General features: G+C 46.9%; 1 protein-coding gene and 1 long non-coding RNA gene across 6 annotated transcripts in view; one reads left to right on the forward strand and one right to left on the reverse strand.

The window, feature by feature from the left end:
• The window catches only part of CNBD2 (cyclic nucleotide binding domain containing 2), a 78,443-nt gene that overhangs the window by 10,772 nt on the left and 42,728 nt on the right, over window positions 1–24,943 (forward strand). For 3 of the 5 annotated variants that reach the window (XM_015149101.3, XM_015149102.3, XM_077951715.1), the window contains exons 1-6: window positions 5,267–5,490; window positions 9,765–9,902; window positions 12,764–12,817; window positions 16,505–16,668; window positions 22,872–23,028; window positions 23,523–23,674. In XM_015149101.3, the coding sequence (XP_015004587.1) occupies window positions 5,440–5,490; window positions 9,765–9,902; window positions 12,764–12,817; window positions 16,505–16,668; window positions 22,872–23,028; window positions 23,523–23,674 (716 nt within the window). In that variant the 5' untranslated portion in view covers window positions 5,267–5,439. Of the gene's footprint in view, window positions 1–5,266; window positions 5,491–9,764; window positions 9,903–12,763; window positions 12,818–16,504; window positions 16,669–22,871; window positions 23,029–23,522; window positions 23,675–24,943 lie in introns of those variants that run through there. The other 2 variants (XM_015149100.3, XM_028828384.2) reach the window with 2 other exon arrangements.
• On the reverse strand, window positions 4,490–8,613 carry LOC144332123 (uncharacterized). Its single transcript, XR_013399896.1, has 3 exons — window positions 8,388–8,613; window positions 7,672–8,253; window positions 4,490–6,673 (listed from the first exon to the last, which is right to left on the reverse strand). It is a non-coding gene; the product is annotated as an uncharacterized LOC144332123 (long non-coding RNA).

A 24,943-nucleotide genomic window follows, 5' to 3' on the forward strand; every position in this document is an offset into this window, starting at 1 on the left:
TATCTTTTTTTTTTTTTTTTTTTTTAAAGATGGAGATTCACTCTGTCTCCAGGCTGGAGTGCAGTGCTACAGTCTCGGCTCACTGCAACCTCTGCCTCCCAGGTTCAAGAAACTCTCCTGCCTCAGCCTCCCAAGTAGCTAGGACTAGAGGTGCCCACTACCAAGCCCAGCTAATTTTTGTATTTTTAGTAGAGACGGGGTTTCATCATGTTGGCCAGGCTGGTCTCAATCTCTTGACCTTGTGATCTTCCCGCTTTGGTCTCCCAAAGTTCTGGGATTACAGACGTGAGCCACCGCTCCTGGCCTCATATATCTTTCATAGCTTTATTATAGCAAGACTTTCTCTGAGGATTTTACTTCCCCGCCATATTGTGAACTCCTGGTAAGCAGGGACCATGTCTTATTCACCTTCGTATGCTTTATAAACATTTGTTGTATAGCTTTTATAATGAGCAAAACAATAAGAATTTTTTTTTTTTGAGACAGAGTCTCGCTGTGTCTCCCAGGCTGGAGTGCAGTGCCGTGATCTCGGCTCACTGCAAGCTCCGCCTCCCGGGTTCACACCATTCTCCCGCCTCAGCCTCCCAAGTAGCTGGGACTACAGGTGCCTGCCACCACGCCCGGCTAGTTTTTTGTATTTTTAGTAGAGACGGGGTTTCACCATGTTAGCCAGGATAGTCTCGATCTCCTGACCTTGTGATCCACCCGCCTCGGCCTCCCAAAGTGCTGGGATTACAGGCTTGAGCCACCGCGCCCGGCCTTTTTTTTTTTTTTTTTTTGAGATGGAGTTCTCACTCTGTCACCTAGGCTTGAGTGCAATGGCGCAATCTCTCACCTAGGCTTGAGTGCAATGGCTCGCTGCAACCTCCGCCTCCCAGGCTCAGATGATGCTCCCGCCTCAGCCTCCTGAGTAGCTGAGATTATAGGTGCATGCCCCCACACGGGGCTAGTTTTTGTATTTTTCGTAGAGACGGGGTTTCACCATGTTGGCCTGGCTGGCCTTGAACTCATGACCTCAGGCGATCCACCCGCATCAGCCTCTCAAAGTGTTGGAATTACAGGTGTGAGCCACCGTGCTTGACCGAATCTTCTCATCTTGAAAATAAATTGTTTGCCAGGCGCGGTGGCTCAAGCCTGTAATCCCAGCACTTTGGGAGGCCGAGACGGGCGGATCACTAGGTCAGGAGATCGAGACCATCCTGGCTAACACGGCGAAACCCCGTCTCTACTAAAAAATACAAAAAACTAGCCGGGTGAGGTGGCAGGCGCCTGTGGTCCCAGCTACTCCGGAGGCTGAGGCAGGAGAATGGTGTAAACCCGGGAGGCGGAGCTTGCAGTGAGCTGAGATCTGGCCACTGCACTCCAGCCTGGGTGACAGAGCCAGACTCAGTCTCAAAAAAAAAAAAGAAATTGTTTGTGGAATTGAATCGAACTCCATTTTATACATTATGAAAATAAAGCCCCAAGTAGTTAAGTGACTTCCCTAAGATCACATAGGAATAGGACCAGTGCTCTTTTTGGCATTCTACCCTGTAATAGTTCGTTATAAAATCAGGAACTGTAATATAAATGAAACTTTCTTACTTTCTAGAACTGACTTTAATGCCTGACTCTGAATCCCCAGCCTGCCTCCTTGCAGATAATTTAATTTAGGATGTCTTCAGGTAAATTGAGATCCAATCCAGTAATTTTGAGTGGATATAATTTCAGGCTTATTGATTCATCTTGGGCCCGTTCAAAGCTCTCCAAACTTCCTGCCTCTTCTTCCCCAAAGCTGATCTAATTCCTAGAGAAATTGTACAACCACAGCTGGCAACAGGTGAGGTTGGCAGTAACCATTTTCAGAGTCTCATCAGGTCTTAACTGGCATCATCTGAGGCCTCTTGTGAGCCTGGATACTTTCCTTGTCACTCTTGGATCCTCAGGCAGTTCAGAGGACTGATGGGACACCCCTCCTGCCTATAGCCATCTCCTACCATCTCTCTTGCCTTCTCCAGGCCCAGTTGTTTCTTTCAGAAGCCCCCTAAACTTTTGAAGGGGATCCTCTTATATTTCCTTCCTTAAAACTAGGTCTGCAGTGAGGGAGGCAAAAACTCCATACCTCATCTCTCTCTCTCTTTTTCTAAAACTTTCTCTTCTTTCTCTCTCTAAATTCTTTACCTCTTTTCTGTCCCTTCTCACCTCTGTGTGTGATTACTGCCCCACCCCAAGAGTGGCCTTTGTCTTTCTTCTCAGTTGACCAGCTGTCTTTGCTGCACTCAGTGCCTTTCTGTCTACCTATCAGTTGGAGGCGGGTTGACAGATACACCCCACGGGATAGGAATGGCAGAGCAGGTGATGCTGGAAATCAAGAGTTTTCAGGCCGGGCGCAGTGGCTCACGCCTGTAATCCCAGCACTTTGGGAGGTCAAGGCAGGTGGATCACGAGGTCGGGAGATCGAGACCATCCTGGCTAACACGGTGAAACCCCGTCTCTACTAAAAATACAAAAAAAAATTAGCTGGGTGTGGTGGCAGGCGCCTGTAGTCCCAGCTACTCGGGAGGCTGAGGCAGGAGGATGGTGTGAACCCATGAGGCAGAGCTTGCAGTAAGCTGAGATCGCGCCACTGCACTCCAGCCTGGGCAACAGAGCGAGACGCCATCTCAAAAACTAATTAAAAAAAAAAAAGAAATCACAGTTTTCTACTGAGGATCCTGGTGAAAGAGCAAACTGAGATACTTAATTGTCATCTTTAATAGAAAAAACCGCTTTAGAGCCTATATTTTTCTGTACCTTTAGAAAGACCCCAGAGATTTGAGTTCTAGTCACCAAATTCCATTCAATATTTGATACTTGATTTGGGTGAGGTCTTCTGTTTTGCTGAGTTTTTTAAATTGTCCTGATTTAACCAGACTTATGGGGCAGTACTTTGCACTCACATTCCAGGGCCTCCAAGTTGTAAGTCTCAGAGTGGTCCCTGGCCTAAGGTGCTGGATGGATGAACCTACTCCCAGCCTAGAAGCCTCCCACTGTAACCAAGTACACCCATTTTTCTATGAGATAGAGAATGAGGTATCTTTTTAAATCAACTTTTTCCTCTTCTTTCTTTTCATCTTTTTCTTCTGTTCCCCACTTCCTACTTAGCTGATTAGAAATGCAGTTATAACCTTTTACTTTCCCTTCACCAGACACTCCTACAGGGCAAGTGTATCTGTGTGCTTACTTAAAAGCTCCAGAGTAGAAACCTCTCCCACCAGATTGCCTTGAGAGACAATAGTCAATTTACAAACAAAAGTATGCCTGCCAGGAAACTCTACCCCACCTGGAGAGTATCTCCAGACAAGGCCACTTGACAACTTAGTTCTGCCCAAGATGGTGTCAGCTGACCAGGTGGTAGCTAAGGCATCAAAGTCAAAGTGAGTCATGCGGACTCCCACCTGCTCATTCCCCAGTCTGCATGCCAGTTATGCCAAATCCCCTCCCCGCCCCGCTTTTTTTTTTTTTTTTTTTTTTTTTGAGACAGAGTCTCGCTCTGTCATCCAGGCTGGAGTGCAGTGGTGCTTACTGCCACCTCTGCCTCCTGGGTTCAAGCGGTTCTCTTGCCTCAGCCTCCTGAGTAGCTGGGATTACAGGTGCATGCTACTACGCCCAGCTAATTTTTGTATTTTTAGTAAAGACGGGGGGATTCACCATGTTGGTCAGGCTGGTCTCGAACTCCTGACCTTGTGATCTGCCCGCCTCGGCCTCCTAAAGGGCTGGTGTTACAGGTGTGAGCCACCGAGCCCGGGCCCCAAGTCCCCTTTAAAAGCCCCCACTCTCTGCTCCAAAAGCAAAGAGAGACTCTAAGGCAGGAAGCGTATACTGTTCCCCTTAAGCTAGCTTTGGAATCAAAAGTCACTTTCTTTATACCAGACCTTGCTTTTTTTTTTTTTTTTTTTTTTTCAGGTGAAATATCTCTCTGTCACCCAAGCTGGAGTGCAGTGGCACAATCTCGGCTCACTGCAACCTCTACCTCCCGGGTTCAAGTGATTCTCCCACTTCAGCCTCCTGAGTAGCTGGGATTACAGGCACCCACCACCTCACCCAGCTAATTTTTTTGTATTTTTAGTAGAGATGGGGTCTTACCATGTTGGCCAGGCTGGACCAGACCTTGCTTCTGTTAATTGGATGCTATAAATGAAGAGGAAGTGTACCTGAAATTTAGCTACAGTGCTTTCCTTTCTTTCTTTCTTTCTTTCTTTCTTTCTTTTTTTTTTTAAAAAGGCCCTGGCCGGTAGTGGTGATTTACGCCTGTAATCCCAGCACTTTGGGAGGCTGAGGCAGGTGGATCACTTGAGGTCAGGAGCTTGAGACCAGCCTGGGCAACATGGTGAAACCCTGTCTCTACTAAAAATACAAAAATCAGCTGGGGCATGGTGGCACACGCCTGTAATCCCAGCTACCTGGGCGGCTGAGGCAGGAGAATCACTTGAACCTGGGAGGCAGAGGTTGCAGTGAGCTGAGATCGGGCCACTGCACTCCATCCTGGGAACAAAGTGAGGCAGTGTCTCAAAAAAAAAAAAAAAACAACCCTATCTTTGCAGGACAGGTGAGCCCCCAAATTGAGACTTAACTCAGAAGAGTTCTTGGCTTTGCCCAAGGAAGGAATTCAAGGGTGAGCTGGTGGTGTTAGACAGCAATCTTTTATTGAATAGTGCTTCTCCTTGTGGAGCAGGGCTAACTCATAAGCAGTGAATCCAGAGTCGGCATCCATTGTATGGGATGTTGGCAACTGTATTTATACTCACCTCTAATCCCTTCTCAGCCTTTTGGCTAAGATCAAGTGTAGTGTACTCATTCCTACCCACCTTCAATCACATGCAAATTAAGGGGCAGATTAATGCAAATTGAGGGGTGAGTTTTTAGAGCTTTCTAGGAAAGAGGTGGCAACTTCTTGGTCATTGCCAAGACACTTGTAAACAGTCATGGCACTGGTGGGAGTGCCTTACGCTAATGAGGGATGGGGACAGCTAGGGGGTCCTAGATCCTGTTTTGGTCAGCAGGGTTGTGACCAGAAAACAAGTCCTGCATTCTCCTATCTCACCAGGACTCTGGCTGCCATTTAGCTACCTTGAGCCCCAGTCTCCTATGTATGGAGTTGGGTAAAAGTTTGGGTGGTTGTGAGGATTAGCTGAGATAATGCCTGTGAGTATCCAATAAATGTTAGACTCCCACATTCCAATCCCTGTGCCCCCTGCCTCCAGAATCTTTCATTGTGACCTTAGGAGATTCTGAGAATGATATTCTCAGAGCAGGGCTTCCAGTAGCTGATGGTATGGTGGGAGGAGTGGAGTGCAGCTCTTGCTTTGTGACTAAGGAAATCTATTTGTTTCTAGTATTATTGGATTCTTGGGGAAGATTTTGTAGTCCTCCCCTTGAAAGGCAAAGGGGCTAGTTGTGCCATTTGCCCTCCCAGGAACCATGAGGAGATACATGGTAACTTATGCCTGGCAGCTCCTGAAGAAGGAACTGGTGAGGAGGGGCAAGGGTCCTGGGAGGGAAGAGCAGAAACTTGAACAGACAGGTGTTTTGAGGAAGGTAGATGCAGGTATAGGAGGGGGTCTTGGATAAATGGTGGTTATCCTGTACCTTTTGGAGTCACAGCATGGCACAAAGGAGGGACCGGACCCCTGTCCTGTAGCCTACCAGCCCCCGACACTGGGCAAGCCATAGGCCACACAGAGCCACTGAGTCCTGTTCTGTGCCCACTCTTCCTGCTATTATGAGATCCAGAGAGAACAAGGCAGGGTAGCAACATAGAGTCATAGGTTAAGCTTGTGAACTCTGAAGCCGGACTACCTGGGTTTAAATCCCCATCACCTATTAGTCATGTGACCCTAGGCAAGTTGCTTGGTTTGCTGTGCCTTTATTTTCTCTGTAAAGTGAGATGATAATATTAGTACCTACTGCGTACATTGACTGATTAAATGATTTACATATTAGAATAGTGTTTTGGATAATGCCTGACAATAGTAAATTGTACTCAATAAGTATTAATTTTATTTATAAAGTACCTTTCCCCATATTTCCATAGATACCTAATTTTTAAGAAATACAACATTACAGGTGCAGGGAAAGCTCTTTACCATCCCATGCCCCTTTATTTCTCTTTACCAGTAACCACTTTCCTGAAGTTGGTGTCACCCTATTTGTATTTTTATATATTATCACATGTATATATATCCATAAGCAATATATAGTATGTGGCACACTTTTTAAAAATGATACCATAAATAGCATCATAGTTCTTTTTTCCCCACTCAAATTCATTTCAGCTTTATCCACATTGACACACACAGACTTAGTGCTATGTTCAATCCTGTGACTGTACCATAATGTATTGATCCCTTCAATCCCTACTAATGGATACTTGTTTTTAGCCATTCATTGTTACACACAATGTTGCCATGATTACCGTCATGGCTATCCCCTTGTACATGTATGTTTCTCTGAAGAGGACACATAAAGTACATACAATTCCTCCATTGTGAAGTACACACGTCCTCAACTTTACATAATGTTGCCAAATTGCTCTGCAACATGGTTGTACCATGTTTCCCAGTTCCCAGTGATAAGTGCAAAATAGTACCTTGTTATTACTTTAATTTCCATTTCCATTATTTCTAGCAGTGTTAAGAATGGTTTCACAATTTGGCTAGGGCATGGAGGCTCATGCCTGTAATCCCAGCACTTTGGGAGGCTGAGGCAGAAGGATCACTTGAAGCCAGAGTTGGAAACCAGCCTGGGCAACAAAGTGAAATCCCCTTTTTACAAAAAATATAAATATAAATACAAATGAATAAAAACAATCTTTTCACAATTTATAGGTAATTCGAACTTTCCCTTTGAATTACCTTTGCTCATTTTGCTATTGGGTTATTTGTATTTTTCTTTTGATTTGTAGGATTACAAAAAATAAATTTTGGATCATAATCCTTTGTTAATTATGTACATAGCAAGTATATTTTTCCAGTCTTTAGTTTGTCATCTCACTTTGTTTACGATATACTTTAAAAAGAATATTCTCTTTTTTCCTTTTTTTTTTTTTTTTTTTTTTTTTTTTTTTTTTTGAGACGGAGTCTCGGTCTGTCGCCCACGCTGGAGTGCAGTGGCCGGATCTCAGCTCACTGCAAACTCCGCCTCCCGGGTTTACGCCATTCTCCTGCCTCAGCCTCCCGAGTAGCTGGGACTACAGGCGCCTGCCACCTCGCCTGGCTAATTTTTTGTATTTTTTAGTAGAGACGGGGTTTCACTATGTTAGCCAGGATGGTCTCGATCTCCTGACCCCGTGATCCGCCCGTCTCGGCCTCCCAAAGTGCTGGGATTACAGGCTTGAGCCACCGCGCCCGGCCCTCTTTTTTCCTTTTTTTGTTTTTATTTATTTTTTATTTTATTTATTTTTTTGAGACAGAGTCTCACTCTATTGCCCAGGCTGGAGTGCAGTGGCACAATTTCAGCTCACTGCAACTTCCACCTCCCAGGTTCAAGCAATTCTGGTGCCTCAGCCTCCCGAGTAGCTGGGATTACAGGCACCCACCACCACACCTGGCTAATTTTTGTTTTTTTGGTACAGATGGGATTTCACCATGTTGGCCAGGCTAGTCTCAAACTCCTGGTCTCAAGCGATCAGCCCACCTTGGCCTCCCAAAGTGCTAGGATTACAGGCATGAGCCATGGTGCCAGAGCTGGTTTTTTTGTTTTTTGTTTCTTGTTGTTGTTGTTGTTGTTGCAGGGTCTTGCTCTGTTACCCAGGCTGGAGTGCAGTGGTGCGATCATAGCTTATTGCAACCTTGAACTCCTGTGCCCAAGCAATCCTCCTGCCTCAGTCTCCTGAGTAGCTGGGACTATAGGCGAGTGCCACTGTGCCTAGTTAATGATATACTTTTCAACAGAAGTTAGTAAACAGAGACTTTTATTTATTTTTTGCATTTTTTTCTAACCCCTCCCCAAACTAAAGTTTTTGCATTTTTTTATTGGAAAATTTTCAAACATAGAAGTTGAAATATTTTACATATGTATGTATATGTATCATCCTCTAGATCTATCATTCACCATTTTGTTCTATTGGCTTTATGTATTTTTTTTTCTTTTTTTGTGGTGGGGGGGGCTCTTGTTGCCCGGGCTGGAGTGCAATGGCATGATCTCAGCTCCCTGCAACCTCCGCCTCCTGGGTTCAAGTGATTCTCCTGCCACAGCCTCCCTGGTAGCTGGGATTATAGGCATGCGCCACCACACCTGGCTAATTTTTTATTTTTAGTAGAGGCGGAGTTTCTCCATGTTGGTCAGGTTGGTCTCAAACTCCCAACCTCAGGTGATCCGCCCACTTCGGCCTCCCAAAGTGCTGGGATTACAGGCATGAGTCACCGCGCCCGGCCTGGCTTTATGTATTTGTATATGTGTTTGCTGAATTGTTTGAAAGTAAGCTGCATACTTTATGACATATCTTTCTTAAAAATAATGACATTACCCACATAACCAAATACCACTATTATACAAAGAAAATCAGCACTGATTTCCTAATATTATCTAATGTGCAGTCATATTCAATTTCCTTATTTGTCCCTAGAGTGCCTTTGCTCTGTCACCCAGGCTGGAGTGCAGTGGCGCGACCTCAGCTCACTGCAACCTCCGCCTTCCAGGTTCAAGTGATTCTCCTGCCTCAGCCTCCCAAGTAGCTGGGACTACAGGCACGCACCACCATGCCAGGCTAATTTTTGTATTTTTAGGAGAGACAGGGTTTCACTATGTTGGTCATGCTTGTCTCAAACTCCTGACCTCAAGTGATTCACCCACCTTGGCCTCCCAAAGTGCTGGGATTACAGGCGTGAGCCGCCGCACCTGGCCTAGAGTGCCTTTTATAGCTTGTTATCATGAATCAGTATCCAGTCAAGAAGCATACCGTTGGTATATCTCTTGAATCTTTGTTAATCTAGAGCAGCCCCCATGTCTTGTTTTTTTCATCATGAAATTGACTTTTTGAAGAAACTGGGTTCATTGATTTATAGATTGTTCTACATCCTGGATTTTTCCCTATCCTCTGTATTCACTTGTTCTCAGTCCCAATTCCAAATTCCTGGGGAAAAGATAGGGTGGCCCATCTTGGATTAGGTGTTATATTAGTTTTCTACGGCTGCCATAACAAATTACCACAATTTCATGGCATAAAACAGAGCAGATTTATTATATTACAGTACTGTAGGCGAGAAGTCTGACACAGATGTTCTTGTTCTAAAATCAAGGTGTGAGCATTCCTTTCTCAAGGCTCACAGCCTTTTCTGCTTCTAAAATCTACCCACATTCCTTGGCTTGTGGGCCCTTCATCTTGACAGCCAACAGTGTTGCATTCCTCTTACCATTATTCCTCAGATCTATCTGATTCTAAAATTCAGGCTTTGTACATCGTACCTATACTGCCTGCAATTAGTTGTGCCACTTATTTTGTGGATGGAAGTGAAGGATTTGACATTTAATTGGTTTGCTGGTACATAACGACTGGCTTCTGGGGAGAGGAGATGCCCTGACTAGTAGCTGCCAATTTCTGTGGCATAAGTACTCCTACCGTGGCCAGTTTCAAGCTACCAACTTAATTTCAGGGGGCTTGCAAACTTCCTGAAAATGTAACCATCACTCCAGTACACTACTGCATTTAATCCTGGTAAATTTTACCTTGTTCAGCGCCATCCAGCCTGCTGTTGACTGTTGAGAACAGATTGTTTCTATTGATCTTGTTTGCTTTGTTTCCATAGGGACTGTACCAGTTTGCCACGGATATCATCGTAATGATCCGAGTGTGTAAAATGTTTCGCCAAGGCCTCAGGGGATTCCGGGAATATCAAATCATTGAGAGTGCTCACTGGAAGCACCCTATCTTCTCCTTCTGGGATGTAAGCAGCTGGGCTCAGCAGGATTATGACGGCTTAAAGAGGGCAATAAATTGCAACCTACTTCCTGGCCCAAGCTCAGAACTGAGAAAGAAGACAAAAGGAAAAGCAGATGAGAGACCCAATGGTCACTTTTATTAATGACCAGACTTCTGTTGGAGAGGGTGACTTATATCATCAACCAAGAGGTTTACCTAATACCGAACCCCAGATTTAGACAGCCTTACATGCCTAGCCACAGGCAATGCTGGACCAAGGCAGTCTCCACTGCAACAGCAGGCCTGCTGCTGAAACTCATGGCAGGGAAAGGTGGAGCAAAATATGGGCTCAGAGGGAAGGAGCAATCATGCCTAGTTTTTCTCTTTCCAGATTCATCAAAGAGTTTAAATCACTCCTCAGTGTAGAAGGAGAGAGGCCAGTAGAGTTCTACTAATACACCTCCCTCCGTGTGGAAAGAAACCTTGGGAGTGGAGAAGTGGTCTCCATTTCAACAGTGATCAAAAGAGCCAGAAGCAATCCAAGAGTCACAATAACCAGGGTTTTCTGAACGCCCACATGCTGACTTTGTTCGTGTGTCTACTTTCTTTCCTACACCCCTACTTCGGCGCAGGGGGCATTTTCAGGGCCTTGTTCACTGTGGTGACCGTGTTTCTTTTCTTTTCTTGAGACAGAGTCTTGCTCTGTCACCCAGGCTGGAGTGCAGTGGTGCGATCTCGGCTCACTGCAAGATCCATCTCCCGGGTTCACGCCATGCTCCTGCCTCAGCCTCCCTAGTAGCTGGGACTACAGGCGCCCACCACCGCACCCGGCTAATTTTTTGTATTTTTAGTAGAGACAGGGTTTCCACCTTGTTTGCCAGGATGGTCTCGATCTCCTGACCTCGTGATCTGCCCGCCTCGACCTCCCAAAGTGCTGGGATTACAGGCGTGAGCCACCGCGCCTGGCCTGGTAATCATGTTTCTAGATTTTCTAAAAGGTCCCAATTTAAAGTATTTTATCCCAGTGGTAGATCATGTGCCCTTCTTTAGCTCAGAAAAGTTGGTCACCCTTCTGCTAACTTGTTCTGGTTCCCCAGAGGTGTCTTCGTTGCTACTGGGTGTGTTGCTCAGGGCTTCAGAGTTTCCCCAGCAATCACCTGGACAGATCCTGCCCATTTTTCTGTTGTTTCAGGAATGACTAGAGCCAGTCCCCACCCCTCTTGCATCTAGTGATTCACTCCAAGAAATTTCCCTAAAGGGCTTCTGACAGATGGTGGCCAAAGAAAGGGGGATACGGGGCTGGTGATGGGGGAAGGTTAGGCAGCCTTAGAGTGGTTTCTAAGGGGCCAGCAGATAATGTAACTAGTGTGTATGTAGCTGAGTTTAAGATAGAGCAGGCCAGCTGGAGAGGAAAGATATGCCTCATCTAAAGACATTCAGATACAAAGACTATATTTTAAGACCCTGTGCCGGCCAAACCAAACAAGGCTGCAGCCCTGTGGTTGGGCTGAGATGAAAAACGAATGGAGTGGAAGAACTGTAACCAAAAGACGTAGGTTAGCTCTCAGGAAGGACCTCCTGACTCTCAGGGTGGCATGCAGTGGTGATGCAATGGGCCCAAAGATCAGAGGACTTTGGTTACCAGAAGACGTGGCCTGATGCTTGGGGCATATGGAAGCTAAGATGCAGAGTCACTTGTTGTTGGGGGAGTGGGAGGCTAAGCCTAACCACATTGGCAGCCAGAGTGGCTTGAGCAGAGCAGAAGCCTCTCAAGGGCAGCCTATAAGGGTCATAGGGTTGTCAGATGGAGCACTGGGCAGCTGGAGTGCAGGATCAGGTGGGGAGCCCTAGATAGCTTCCGTAGATGTGTGAATCTGGATGTTTCTGAGCACTGCCTCTTTCCTTCAGTAGCCTCCCTGAGAAGCACCATATGGCTTTGCAAAGGAAAACAGGTGGTGGGGGCGAGACAGGGGTCTGAGGGGCTCCAAGGAACAAATGACCTGTGGCTTGAGGCCACACTCCAGACATGGCATTGGGTTTGCTGAAAACCTTGAGTTGGGGTCTCAGCTGGACCATGACTTACTGTGTGATCCTTGGGCAAGTTCCTTCACAACCTCTGTCCCACATGGGGCTTAGTAAGACCTGCTTTGTCCTGATAACTAAATGGAGTGACAGGGAAGATACACCGTGCTTGGCTCATTAAAGGCACTTAACAAAGGCTGGCTTCATTTGTTCCTTTTTTTTTTTTTTTTTTTTTTTGAGTTGGAGTCTCACTCTGTCACCCAGGCTGTAGTACAGTGGCGTGATCTCAGCTCACTGCAAGCTCTGCCTCCCGGGTTTATGCCATTCTCCTGCCTCAGCCTCCCGAGTAGCTGGGACTACAGGCGCCCGCCACCACGCCTGGATAATTTTTTGTATTTTTAGTAGAGACGGGGTTTCACCATGTTAGCCAGGATGGTCTCGATCTCCTGACCTCGTGATCTGCCTGCCTCAGCCTCCCAAAGTTCTGGGATTACAGGCATGAGCCACCATGCCCAGCCTGTTCCTTTCTTTTTATCCTTCCTTTTCTTCCTCCTCTATACTTGTTTGTTTGCTGCTTTTTCCCCTTCTTTTTCTCTCTCCTTTCCTATTTCCTCTTTATCCTCCTTTCCTTCTCCCCACCCCCATATTTCTCTGCCTTCACCATATATTGTCAATGCTGGACCCAAGCCTAGTGCTGAGTTGGGGCTTTTGAGCAGAGGCAGGCCTGAAAGGGCCAGCTGCAAGGAGGTTTCCCATGGCTTCCTGCCCACCATGGTGGTCCAGGTACACAGGAGGGCTCTAGATGCAAAGTTCTAGGGGCAGTCTTGCTGATTCTCCCTCTTCTCCCTGCCCTCTTTCTTTCAGAAAAAGATACAAAGCCGAGTCACATTTGATACCATGGACTTCATTGCAGAGGAGGTATGCATAGATCGAACCTTGCTGTGGGGGAATTTTCTTTCTGCACCCTGGCTTGGAAGAAACCCTGGCTGGGCATCAGCAGAGCTGGTTTCAGTCTAGTCTCTGCCACAAACTCAGCTTGTTACCCTGAGTTGGCCACTTCATTTCCTCATTAATAAAGTGGCTGATCTCAGTGATTCCTTCCATCCCTGGAGCTCCAAGACTGCGTATCTAGGAACCAGCTGTCACTGCATAGTTGAGCAGAACCAATGGGAGAGAGTCCCTGGGCTTGGACCCATGGGAAAACAGCAGGAAAAGAAAAAGCAGAGGATGTGAGAGTCCCAGAGAAAGGAAGAATTTGGGTGGTGGGAAAGGACTGACTTGTGTGAATTCTGGTTCTGCCCTGAATTCTCTGAGAGATGCTGGGCACACCTCTCACACCTGGGTGTCAGATACCCTTCAAGAGTCTTATTCGGGTGCAGCGCACCTGTTGACACTCGGAAGGCTGACGTGGGAGGATCACTTGAGGCCAGGAGTTCAAGACTGCAGTGAGCTATGGTCATATCACTGCATTCCAGTCTGAGTGAGAGAGCGAGGCCCCCTCTCTAAAAAAGAGTCCTCTCATTTTGATGAGGGAATGCTTTTATATCTGTGGGAGCTTTGGACTGTGTGACTTGTTCCCTGAATTTCAGTCTCATCATTGTTATCTTCTTGGCTTCTCTCCACGATATCCTGGGTATTAAATATTAAAATCCAATTTAAAATTTAAAAGAGCCTACCTATTTATAGGGAAGATCTGAAATTCTCACCAGTGCAGACCTGACTTGACCTGGCTTGGAGTAGCCATGTTGTTTTTTTTCTCAGGGAACGGGGAAAGAACAGAACTTTATAATGGGTGTCAGGGCCACCTGTGCCCATCTCCTGCCCCACCTCTTTCTCTTCTTGGAGCCCAGGTATGGCTTCTGTTGCCTGCCTCTCCTGGGCACAGCCTTATTTTTTCGCGCACCCTTGTGTATGAAGCATACTCAGTTCAGTCATCCAAGCCCTGTGTCTCTTCAGCTCTTCAGGCTGGCTGGTGTGTGACACTGGGCACTGAAGGTTAATCAGGCTCTATCCTTCAGGCAGGAGAAACTAGGGGCCTATGTGAGAGCCACAGCACTCTAGATGTGAGGGCAAGTCTGTGCACCGCAGTAGAGGGAGGGAAGAGGCACAGAGGGAAAATTCTTTCTTATGGGCAAGGCCTATCGGTGGCCCTCAATTAAATCATGCCTGACTCTGGTTCCAACATAGAGAAGAGCAGAGAGCCAATTTATCCTCCCATCTCACCCTTCTGAGTAGCTGGCATTACAGGTGTGCACTCCTGAGCCCAGCTGGAGACTCAATGTAAAAACCAGCCCTTTGGCCAGATGTGCTGGCTCACGCTTGTAATCCCAGCACTTTGGGAGGCCTAGGCAGGAAGATTACCTGAGCGCTGGAGTTTTTGACCCATCTGAGCAACATACTGAGACCCTGTCTCTACTAAAAATTAAAAAATAAAAATAATCAGCTGGGCATGGTGGCTCACACCTGTAATCCCAGAATTTTGGGAGGCTGAGGTGGGAGGATTGCTTGAGCCTGGGAAATGGAGGTTGCAGTGAGCTATGACTGTGCCACTGCACTGTAGTCCGGGTGACAGAGTGAGACCCTGTCCCCCTGTCCCCACCCCACCCCCAAAAAACAATGAGCCCAGCCCTTTGAGCGATGCTAATGAGTATGGGGTTTCTTTGGGGTGATGAAAAGCTTCCAAAATAGTGTGGTGATTGTTGTACAACTCTGTGAATACATTTAACACTGAATTGTACACTTTAAATGGTGACTTACAAGGCATGTGAATTATATCTAAGTAAAAATTATATATAATATATAGTACACACACATACATAGTTATATAACCTGCCCCTCAGCACAATATTTGGATTCTGATGGAAAGCTAAGCCTCAGTATAGTCCATATTGAGCCTCTAATAATGCTGAACTTCTCATAGAGAACTCTTAGTATTAGAGAGGCTTAGAATCATAGACTCAATTATTGCAGCAACTGTCAGACAGTGGAAACAATGGATACATTTTTAAAACATTGTTTAGAAAAACACTGAAGAAAGCAAGTTGCCCAAGTGATGTCTACAGTCTGACATTTATGTAAATTTTTTATTTTTAGTTTTTGAGACAGAGTCTCGCTCTGTCATCCAGGCTGAAGTGCGGTGATGCAATCACAGCTCACTGCAACCTCAACCTCCCTGGGCTCAAGCGGTCCTCCCATTTTAGTGCCCCTCAGTAGCTAGGACTACAGGTGTGTGCTACTATGCCTGGCTTTTTTGTTTGTTTGTTTGTTTTTGAGACAGAATCTTGCTCTGTCGCCCAGGCTGGAGTACAGTGGAGTGATCTGGGCTCACTACAAGCTCCGTCTTCTGGGTTCACGCCATTCTCCTGCCTCAGCCTCCCGAGTAGGTGGGACTAAAGGTGCCCGCCACCATGACTGGCTAATGTTTTGTATTTTTAGTAGAGATGGGGCTTCACCATGTTAGCCAGGGTGGTCTTGATCTCCTGACCTCGTGGTCTGCCCGCCTTGGCCTCCCAAAGTGCTGGGATTACAGGTGTGAGCCACCGCACCCGGCCCAATGCCCAGCTAATTTTTAAATTTTTTGTAGAGATGAGGGTCTTGCCATGTTGCCCAGGCTGGTTTCGAACTCCTAGGCTCAAGTGATCCCCCTGCCTTGGCCTCCCAAGTGTTGGGATTATAGGCATGAGCCACTGTGCCCAGCATCCACTTCTTAATAATGTCAGAATGGCAATTATATTTCGACACAAGTTTTGGAGGGGACGTTCATTCTATAGCAAGAGCCTACTGAAGAAGGGGCTACTCTTTTAGCTAATATGACCCAGTGGGGACTCACTGAGGGTGTGGCAGCATCTGAGCTGAGACCAGAATGATGAGTCAGCCACGTCCACGAGAAAACCCAGGGAACAAATATTCCAGGCAGAAAAACAGCCCGGGCAGATACCTCAAGACAGAGCCAAGCTTAGCATGTGCCAGGAACCAGTAGAAAATTCCAGAGTAGAGAACAAAGGGAAGAGGTAGGAGATGAGGTTGGAGAGAAGCCATTGAGGGGTTTTCACAACTCACAGTGCCACTTCCTCAGCAGGTGGGAGTGGTAGGTGAATGTGCTGGTCCATGCGGCCTGGTTCACTTGAGAAGAAAAGGTTTAGCTAATAGTCTGTCTCTGGAAGGTTCTCTTTGCTCATTAGTCTCCTATAGCATGCTGAGGTCTGGGATGAGACACAGGCGAAGTTCTCCCCTGACTGCTCTGTGTGTGTGCTGAGCAGACTCTGCAGGACCACTGGAGCCCAGGGAAGCCTGTATTGCCTGGGAAGGTCAGTGAATAGCACAGGTCGGGGGATGTCAGCATTGATATGTGTCAGATCTATTCCTAATCCTGCCTGAGTTTCTTCATCTGTCAAATGGAATAACAGTTATTGGGCTGGCGAGGATGCAGTGAGATGGGCATGTAAAATGTTTATCCCAGTGCCTGACACACAGTAAGCACTCATCACATATCAGCCACTGTGGTACAGGGAACAGGAAAGTACGAGCAGTACTATGGGGTGTTGCCTGCTGGCCCATGGGCGAAACTGCTGGGTCCCCTGTATCACTCTGGTCCTCTCTCCCCAGGGTCACTTTCCTCCAAAGGCCATTCAGATCATGCAGAAGAAGCCTTCCTGGAGAACAGAGGATGAGATCCAGACCGTCTGTAACATCTTGCAGGTTCTGGATAGCTATCGGAACTACGCGGAGCCCCTTCAGCTGCTCCTGGCCAAAGTCATGCGCTTTGAACGGTCAGTGAGGGGCACAGCCCTTGGCCACCAAGCTGAGGCTGAACTGAGCAAAAGAGCCTGGCCGAGAAGGTGTGGCAGGTCCTGCCCACCCCTCTGTATAGTGTTAGCCATGAATGAAGTCTTCTGTCCATTCACTTTAGCACCCACTGCTATGGTTGCAGCACCCTTTATCTCACTCACTTATTGAGACTCTTAGAGAAGTAAAGGGCCATTAAATCTGGAGAGGATCTAGTAGGAACCTCAGAGAGGATCTGGTCCAATTCCCTCATTTTTCAGATAAGGAAACTGAGACTCTGTGGGGGAAAATGGCTCCTTCTAGGTCACCCAGACCATAAGAAGCAGCGCTGAAACTGGAATCTAGGCTCTAAAAGTCAGAGTGGATCAGAGTTGATTGTACCATATCTAGATAGGCACTAGCACAGGGTCTGTGAACTTGAATGAGAAATGTCTCTATTTTCATTAACCTCTAGATGAAATTTATTATTTCCTTCAATCATGAATATAAGCAACAAACCACTATCATATTAGCCATCCCTGTGACTTTTCACTAAAAGAAATCACAGATATTTTCACATCATATTTGAGTTGTTGCAGATTTCTCAAAAAATTTATGTTCATCACATCTTCAAAATGATGGTAGTTATTAGATCTGCTGCTAGATCTTGTTATTCAATGTCCTAATAAAGATACAAATATATTGCTTTATCAAAAATTTGGTTTACAAAAATTTGTTAACTATAATTATGTTGGATTTTATTTTATACACTTAAAACATTATTCAGATTAGCTGGGTGTGGTGGTGGGCGTCTGTAGTCCCAGCTACTCAGGAGACTGAGGCAGGATAATCGCTTGAACCCAGGAGCAGAGGTTGCAGTGAGCCGAGATTGTGCCACTGCGCTCCAGCCTGGGTGACAGAGTGAGACCCCATCTCCAAAAAACAAAAAACAAAACAAAACAAAGGAAAACATTATTCTGTGAATACTTTACCAGATTGTCTAAGGGTCCATAATACAAGAAGTGCCCTGTACTAGAAAAGTCTAAGAGGTACATGTGGAAATACTGCCATTTCCAGGCCATCTCAGTGGCTTCAAGAGGGTCAGCCTAGCAGAATATTTGGGCAAGGCTTGTCTTGAAAATACAAGATATGACTGGGCACAGTGGCTCATTCCTGTAATCCCAGCACTTAAAGAGGCCGAAGCAGGAGGATCCCTTGAGCCCAGGAATTTGGCCAGCCTTGGCAACATGGTGAGACCACATCACTACACAAAAAATAAAAAAAAAAATAGGTGGGCATGGTGGTGGTGGCATGCATCTGTAATCCCAGCTACTTGGGAAGCTGAGGCTGGATTACTTGAGCCTGGGAGATTGAGGCTGCAGCGAGCTGTGATTGCGCCACTGCACTGCAGCCTGGGCAACAGAGCAAGACTCTGCCTCAAAAAGAAAAAGAAAAGAAAAAAGGAAATCTAGGATTTAAATTGACCATAGGTTTGTACCCTAATATTTTCCTCCATGGAAGTCATAGTCTAAGGAGTAAGCTCTGACTTGATTGTGGCTTGCTGTGACAACTAACTACAGATTGAGACCCTTTGTGATCAGTGCAGATGCTCCCAGGGGGAGGTTATTACCCTTCAGCTGGCTTGGTCAAGAGTTTCCCAGAAGTTGTGTTTGAACAGGTAGCTTTGACAGGTGGAAGTGTAGATGAGGCAGAGAGGACCATTTGCTTTGTTCTAACCCAGTCAAGAAGAGTGTGTCACCACTGTCTATAAAGTAAGATTCTATGCCAGGCAGAGTGGTGTCATGGAAAGGAAAAGAACTGTGGCACTGGAAGCTCTGGAATTTTTGTTGTTGACAGAGGGTCTCGCTTTGTTGCCCAGGCTGGAGTGCAGGGGCGTGATCAAAGCTCACTGCAGCCTGGACCTCCCAGGCTCAAGCCTCCTGCCTTAGCCTCCAGAGTAGCTGGGACTACAGGCACACCACACCCAGTTATTTCTTTTAAATGTGTGTTTTTGTTTGTTTGTTTGTTTGTTTTTGAGACAGAGTCTTGCTCTGTCGCCCAGGCTGGAGTACAGTGGTGCGATCCCGGCTCACTGCAAGCTCTGCCCCCCGGGTTCACGCCATTCTCCTGTCTCAGTCTCCTGAGTAGCTGTGACTATAGGCGCCCGCCACCACACCTGGCTAATTTTTGTATTTTTTAGTACAGATGGGGTTTCACAATGTTAGCCAGGATGGCCTCGATCTGACTTCGTGATCCGCCCGCCTTGGCCTCCAAAGTGCTGGGATTACAGGTGTGAGCCACCGTGCCCAGCCTTAAATTTATTTTTAGTGGAGATGAGTTCTTGCTATATTGCTCAGGTTGGCCTCGAACTCTTGAGTTCAAGCTATCCTCCTCTCTCAGCCTCCCAAAGTGCTGGGATTATAGGTGTGAGCCACTGTGTCCAGCTGAAGCTCTGGAATTTAATGCCTCATGTGCCCCATGTGACCTCAGGCAAGCCACTTAACCTTTCTGAGCTTCAGTATCCTCATCAGTGAAATAAGGATAATAATAAGATTTGGGGGAAGATCAATTGAGGTGTTACTGTGAAAGACCTCTGCTAGTTGTGGTTTATTTCTGGGACTGGGAATTAGCAGCTTAGACAGGATTCTTCTAGTTGCCAGTATCTGAAAGCCCAGCTCAAGGAATGTGTTCATGGCTCATGTATCTGGTAAGTCCTGGGATAGTTCTCCAGCTTCAGGCTGGCAGGAATTCAGGGATGTTGTTCATATAAGCGTCATCCTCCACCAGACTCTCCCCTCATACTGGCGAGATGGCTGCTGCAGTCTCAGCTCCAAACTCATCTGTTTAGTTTTAATCTGATGGAAAGAAAGAAAAGCTCTTCTCAGTCACTCACATCAGAGCTTGGGATGAATTCTTTCTGAACCAGCTTGGCTTTGCTTGAATTACCACTGAGGTCAGTGATGCTCTGATTGAGTGTTGAGAAAGGGTAGTTTCCCCAAAGGAGAATCAGGGTGTGATTGGTGGAAAAATATGATCAGATGCTTGACAGCAAAAGCTACAGATGTCTGCTTTTGGAGATTCGGGTTCTAACTCTGACTTGATTGTGGCTTACTGTGACCTTCAGCAAGCTGTAGGTTCCTTGGGTCCCCCTTTCCCCCTCCCAAAAATGTTGGTTGAGCTTGATGGTCTCTGAGGGTCTTTCTGGCTGTAGTTGTAGTCATCTTTACTTCAGTGAACAGTGCCTGTGCTCCCTCATCTTCAAAATCTCATTTCCTAGCTGAATATTCCTGCTGTCTCCTAGCTAGTCATTATCACCTGGGCCATCTCTTCTTTCTTTCTTCTTTTTATTATTATTATTTTTGGAGATGGGTCTCGTCCTGTCAACCAGGCTGGAGTGCAGTGGCGTGATCACAGCTCACTGAAGCCTCTACCTCCTAGGCTCATGTGAGCCTTCCACCTCGGCCTCCTTTGTAGCTGGGACAAGAGGTAGGTGTCACCATTCCTGGCTAATTTTATTTTATTTATTTTATTTATTTATTTTTTGAGACGGATTCTCGCTCTGTCGCCCAGGCTGGAGTGCAGTGGCGTGATCTCCGCTCACTGCAAGCTCCGTCGCCTCCTGGGTTCACACCATTCTCCTGCCTCAGCCTCCCGAGAAGCTGGGACTACAGGGGCCCGCCACCATGCCCGGCTAATTTTTTTGGTTTTTTTTTTTGTTTTTTTTTTTTTAGTAGAGACGGGATTTCACCATGTTCGTCAGGATGGTCTCAATCTCCTGACCTCGTGATCCGCCTGCCTCGGCCTCCCAAAGTGCTGGGATTATAGGCATGAGCCACCGTGCCCGGCCTTTGTATTTTTTTGTAGAGACAAAGGCTCACTGTGTTGCTCAGGCTGGTCTTGAACTCCTGAGCTCAAGTGATTCTTCCACATCAGCCTCCCAAAATGCTGGGATTACAGACGTGTACCACCGTGCCTGGCCTGCCTCTTTCCTACATTGATAAAGATTCCGGGCTGATACTGGTTTGTAGCTCATGAAGCCCACAGCCACAATGGAGCCTGGGCAGTAGTGACTCCAGCCTGGTGTGGTCCTCTGTCCGTCCTCTGATCCCTGCCCTCAGGAGTTTGCCATAGAATCACGAGGCCAGTGAGTACTCTCTGAGAGGTCAGAAGAGGAGATGCTGCTGGGGGCTGGGTCAGGGAAGGCTTCCTGGAGGAAGTAGGACCTGAGTTCCTGAAAGGATCTGATAGTGTAGAAGAGAGGGAAGGCCACTGCAGGCAGGGGAGCAACATGGACAAACTGATGGAACAAAGTGGGTATCATCTGCCCTGAGCAGGGTGTTGGTTCCCCTGCTGCTGGTCAAGCCAGCGAGTCAGGAAGGAACAGAAGGTGGCAGTGTGGAGTGGGAGGAGGAAGAGCAGAACTGCTGAGGGCAGGGCCATGAGCTCAGAGCTGGGGGCAATGGCCCTGCCACAGGGGCACTTCCACAACGGCTGCTCATCAGTCCTGACAGAGACTAAAGGGCAGACTTTTTTTTTTTACCCATTGTCTCCTGGGTAAAATCCAAACTTAGCTGAGCTTTGGAGGCCGTTTATGGTGGGACCAGTTGAATTTCTCTCCCACCACTCCCCTGACCTTGCCTTCTCCCATTTTCCTTTCCCGTGAAGTGCACATTATCTATGAAGTACATGTTATCCCTTGAATGTGCTGTGCTTCCAGCCACCTGTGCACCTTTGGTCATGGTGGTCCCTGTGCCTGGGACCCTCTTCCATCTCTTTGTCCACCTGGATGACTCACTTCAAGCACCATGCTAGAACCTTGTCTGACCTTCCTAAGGCCCTATGCTCCTCAATTAGCCTGCACTGAAATCTCTTAAAGCATTTGTAAACCTCGTTTACATCCTGTATGTGACCATAATTTTGAAAACAAAGTCTATGTTGTTCATTGTGCCTATTTTTTTTTTTTTTTTTTTTTGAGACAGAGTCACCCAGGCCAGAGTGCAGTGGTGTGATCATGGCTCACCATAGCCTTAAACTCCCAGGCTCAGGTGATCTTCCCACCTCAGCCTTCCAGGCAGCTGGGACTATAGGTGTGCACCCCCACGCTTGGCTAATCTTTGTGTTTTTTGTAGAGATGGGGTTTCACCTTGTTGCCCAGCCAGGAGTTCAAGACCAGCCTGGGCAACATAACAAGACTCTGTCTCTACAAATAATAGAACAATTAGCTGGATGTGGCAACTTCAGGTCTCAGCTCAAATATCCCTTCCTTATTGATAGTAATAGTAAGAATAGCTAACACAGGACTGGGCACAGTGGCTTACTCCTGTAATCCCAATACTTTGGGAGGCCAAGGTGGGAGGATCCTTGAGCCCAGGAGTTAAAGACCAGCCTAGGCAACATAGTGAGACCCTGTCCTTATCTCAAACTCCTAGGCTCAAACAATCCTCCCACCTTGGCCTCCCAAAGTGCTGGGATTACAGGCATGTGCCACCACACCTGGCCTCATGGTGCCTAATAGACACCTCTGATATTTAACTTATTGAATGAATGAAGGAAATGAATAAATATTGAAAGAATTGAGATTTGGACTTGCATACGAAATACAGAAAGTTCCTTCTGAGTTTAAGAACTCCTTGTTTGCTCTGGGCCTGGTCACCTCTACCCTAAGGGTGCCCTGTTGGGTAGTGGGCTGCTGGTAATTATGATAAGACCATTATCTGTGTCTCATTCTGGGCATACTCATCTGTATTTTACAGACAAGAGAAACCAAGGATCAGAGAGGGGATATCCATTGCTCAGTGTCACACAGCTAAGAGCAGAACCAGGATTTGGATCCTGGGCTAACGCTAAAGCCAGTCCTCCTAATCATTAAGCGACTCTACTAACCCATTCATTGCTTTCAGCATGTGTTCACTCATTTATTCCACTACATTCAATAAGCATTCACTGTGCCCAAGCACACGCAGCAGTGACCCAGACTGGCAAAGGCTCTGCTCTCAGGAAGCTTCAGTCCAGCCAAGGCAGGCAATGGGATAGGTGTTAGTGAAAGGCTCCAGCTTGACTGGCAGGGCTGGGCTGTCCTGAGGGCCCTTCTGGTCCAAGTCTGTGCTCTTATATCCTAGAGCAAAGAGCACAACCAGTCCAGAGCTCCTCCCAGCATGGACCTGCCCCCGTGTCACTACCCAATCAATTAGCAATGGTCTTTTCCCAGGTTTGGTCGCAGGCGTGTGATCATCAAGAAGGGGCAGAAGGGCAACAGCTTTTATTTCATCTACCTGGGCACAGTTGCAATAACCAACGACGAGGATGGCAGCAGTGCCTTCCTAGATCCCCACCCGAAATTGCTGCAGAAGGGTAGCTGTTTTGGGGTAAGCCTAGGGGAAGGACCCAGTTTCCTGGGGTGGAGTGCGTGGAGGTGACAGGACTTCTGCTAGAACCTCTCAGCCAGGCCCAGTCCTGCCTAGTACTCTGTACAAGTCACTGTCCCGTGTGGGCCCCAGTGCCCTTACCTGTCAAATGCTAATTGAGTTGGACCAAGATCAGCCTCTTCATCTGTGCTGTTTAAGAAGTATGTTCCTGATTCAGCCCTTAAAGATGCAGTGACTCCACAGCGAGGACTCTCCAGCTTCTTCCCCTCTGGCCTATTCAGGCCTGCTGCCTCTTTTTCCATAAGCAGCAGATTAAGAAGAAGAGGAGTGGGCCACAGTGGGAGAATGTGCAGGAGAATAGAGGGGGCTGGGGAACATGCAGTCTGGTGAGGAGAGAATTCAGGGAGAAGCTGGAGGCAGGGAAGATGTGTGTAAGGCTGAGGACAGGAAGTGGAGGTGGCCTCACACTTGCCCTTGCGCTGTCCACCCAACAGGAAACGGACATTCTGCATGCTTCATTGAGGAGGTCCACCATCGTCTGTATGGAAGAAACAGAGTTCCTGGTTGTTGACAGGGAGGACTTCTTTGCTAATAAACTGGACCAGGAAGTTCAGAAGGATGCTCAATATCGGTTTGAATTTTTTAGGTGACTCTGCCTTCATTCAACATTTTTTTCCCCTTGTGTGTTTATTAGCTGCCTGACTTTGTCTGTCCTAGGCCTGGTGGGAAACATACTGTTTGCTGTTCTCTCTATCTGGGATGCTCTGAAGTCCCACCTCCTACCCACCTTCTCTCTCTGCAAACTCCTACTATACCTTCAGGTCTTAGCTCAAATATCCCTTCCCTATTGATAGTAATAGTAAGAATAGCTAACATGGGACTGGACACAGTGGCTCACTCCTGTAATCCAAGCACTTTGGGAGGCCAAGGTGGGAGGATCGTTGAGCCCAGGAGTTCAAGACCAGCCTGGGCAACATAGTGAAACCCTGTCCCTACAAAATAAAAAATTTAAAAAATTAGCTGGGTGTGGTAGCACATGCCTATAGTTTCAGCTACTTAGGAGGCTGAGGTGGGAAGATCACTTGGGCCCAGGAGTTTGAGGCTGTGGTGAGTTGTGATCACATACCACTGCACTACAGCCTGGATAACAGAGCTCAGTCCTAGTAGCTAGGACTATAGGTGTGCTGCCACATCCAGCTAATTGTTCTATTATTTGTAGAGATGGAGTCTTGTTATGTTGCCCAGGCTGGTCTTGAACTCCTGGTCTCGTGATCCTGCCACTTTGGCCTCCTAAAGTGCTGGAATTACAGCCCCCGTGCTCAGCCCAAACTGTAATTCTTTTTTTGTTTTTTGAGACAGGGTCTTGCTCTGTTGCCCAGGCTGGAGTGCAGTGGCATGATCTCATCTCACTGCAACCTCCGCCTCCTGGGTTCAAGCAATTCTCCTGCCTCAGCCTCCCACGTAGCTGGAATTATAGGCATGCGCCATCACTCCCAGCTAATTTTTTTGTATTTTTAGTAGAGATGGGGTTTCACTATGTTGGCCAGGGTGGTGTTGAACTCCTGGCCTCAAGTGATCTGCCTGCCTTGGCTTCCCAAAGTGCTGGGATTACAGGCATAAGCCACCGCACCTGGCCCAAGCTATAATTCTTGATTGCGTAGTAATTTCTTTACAGTTTATATGCCCCCTCAGACAGTAAGCAATATGGTGACGGGGACCAGATATGTCTTTGTCACTACTATAATCCTTATGTTGTCACACTGCCAGACACATGCAGGTGCTCAACAAATAAATATTGAGTAAGGTGAATAACAGGATAGAAATAATTACAACCACATGTGAGTCAGAAAGTAAGCACCGTAACTGGGTATCATATTTAACGTAAAAGCAGAACTCACACATGGCAAAAGATTTT

The sequence above is a fragment of the Macaca mulatta genome, chromosome 10 (genome assembly GCF_049350105.2).
Source record: "Macaca mulatta isolate MMU2019108-1 chromosome 10, T2T-MMU8v2.0, whole genome shotgun sequence".
In the NCBI taxonomy this organism is placed as follows: Eukaryota; Metazoa; Chordata; class Mammalia; order Primates; family Cercopithecidae; genus Macaca; species Macaca mulatta.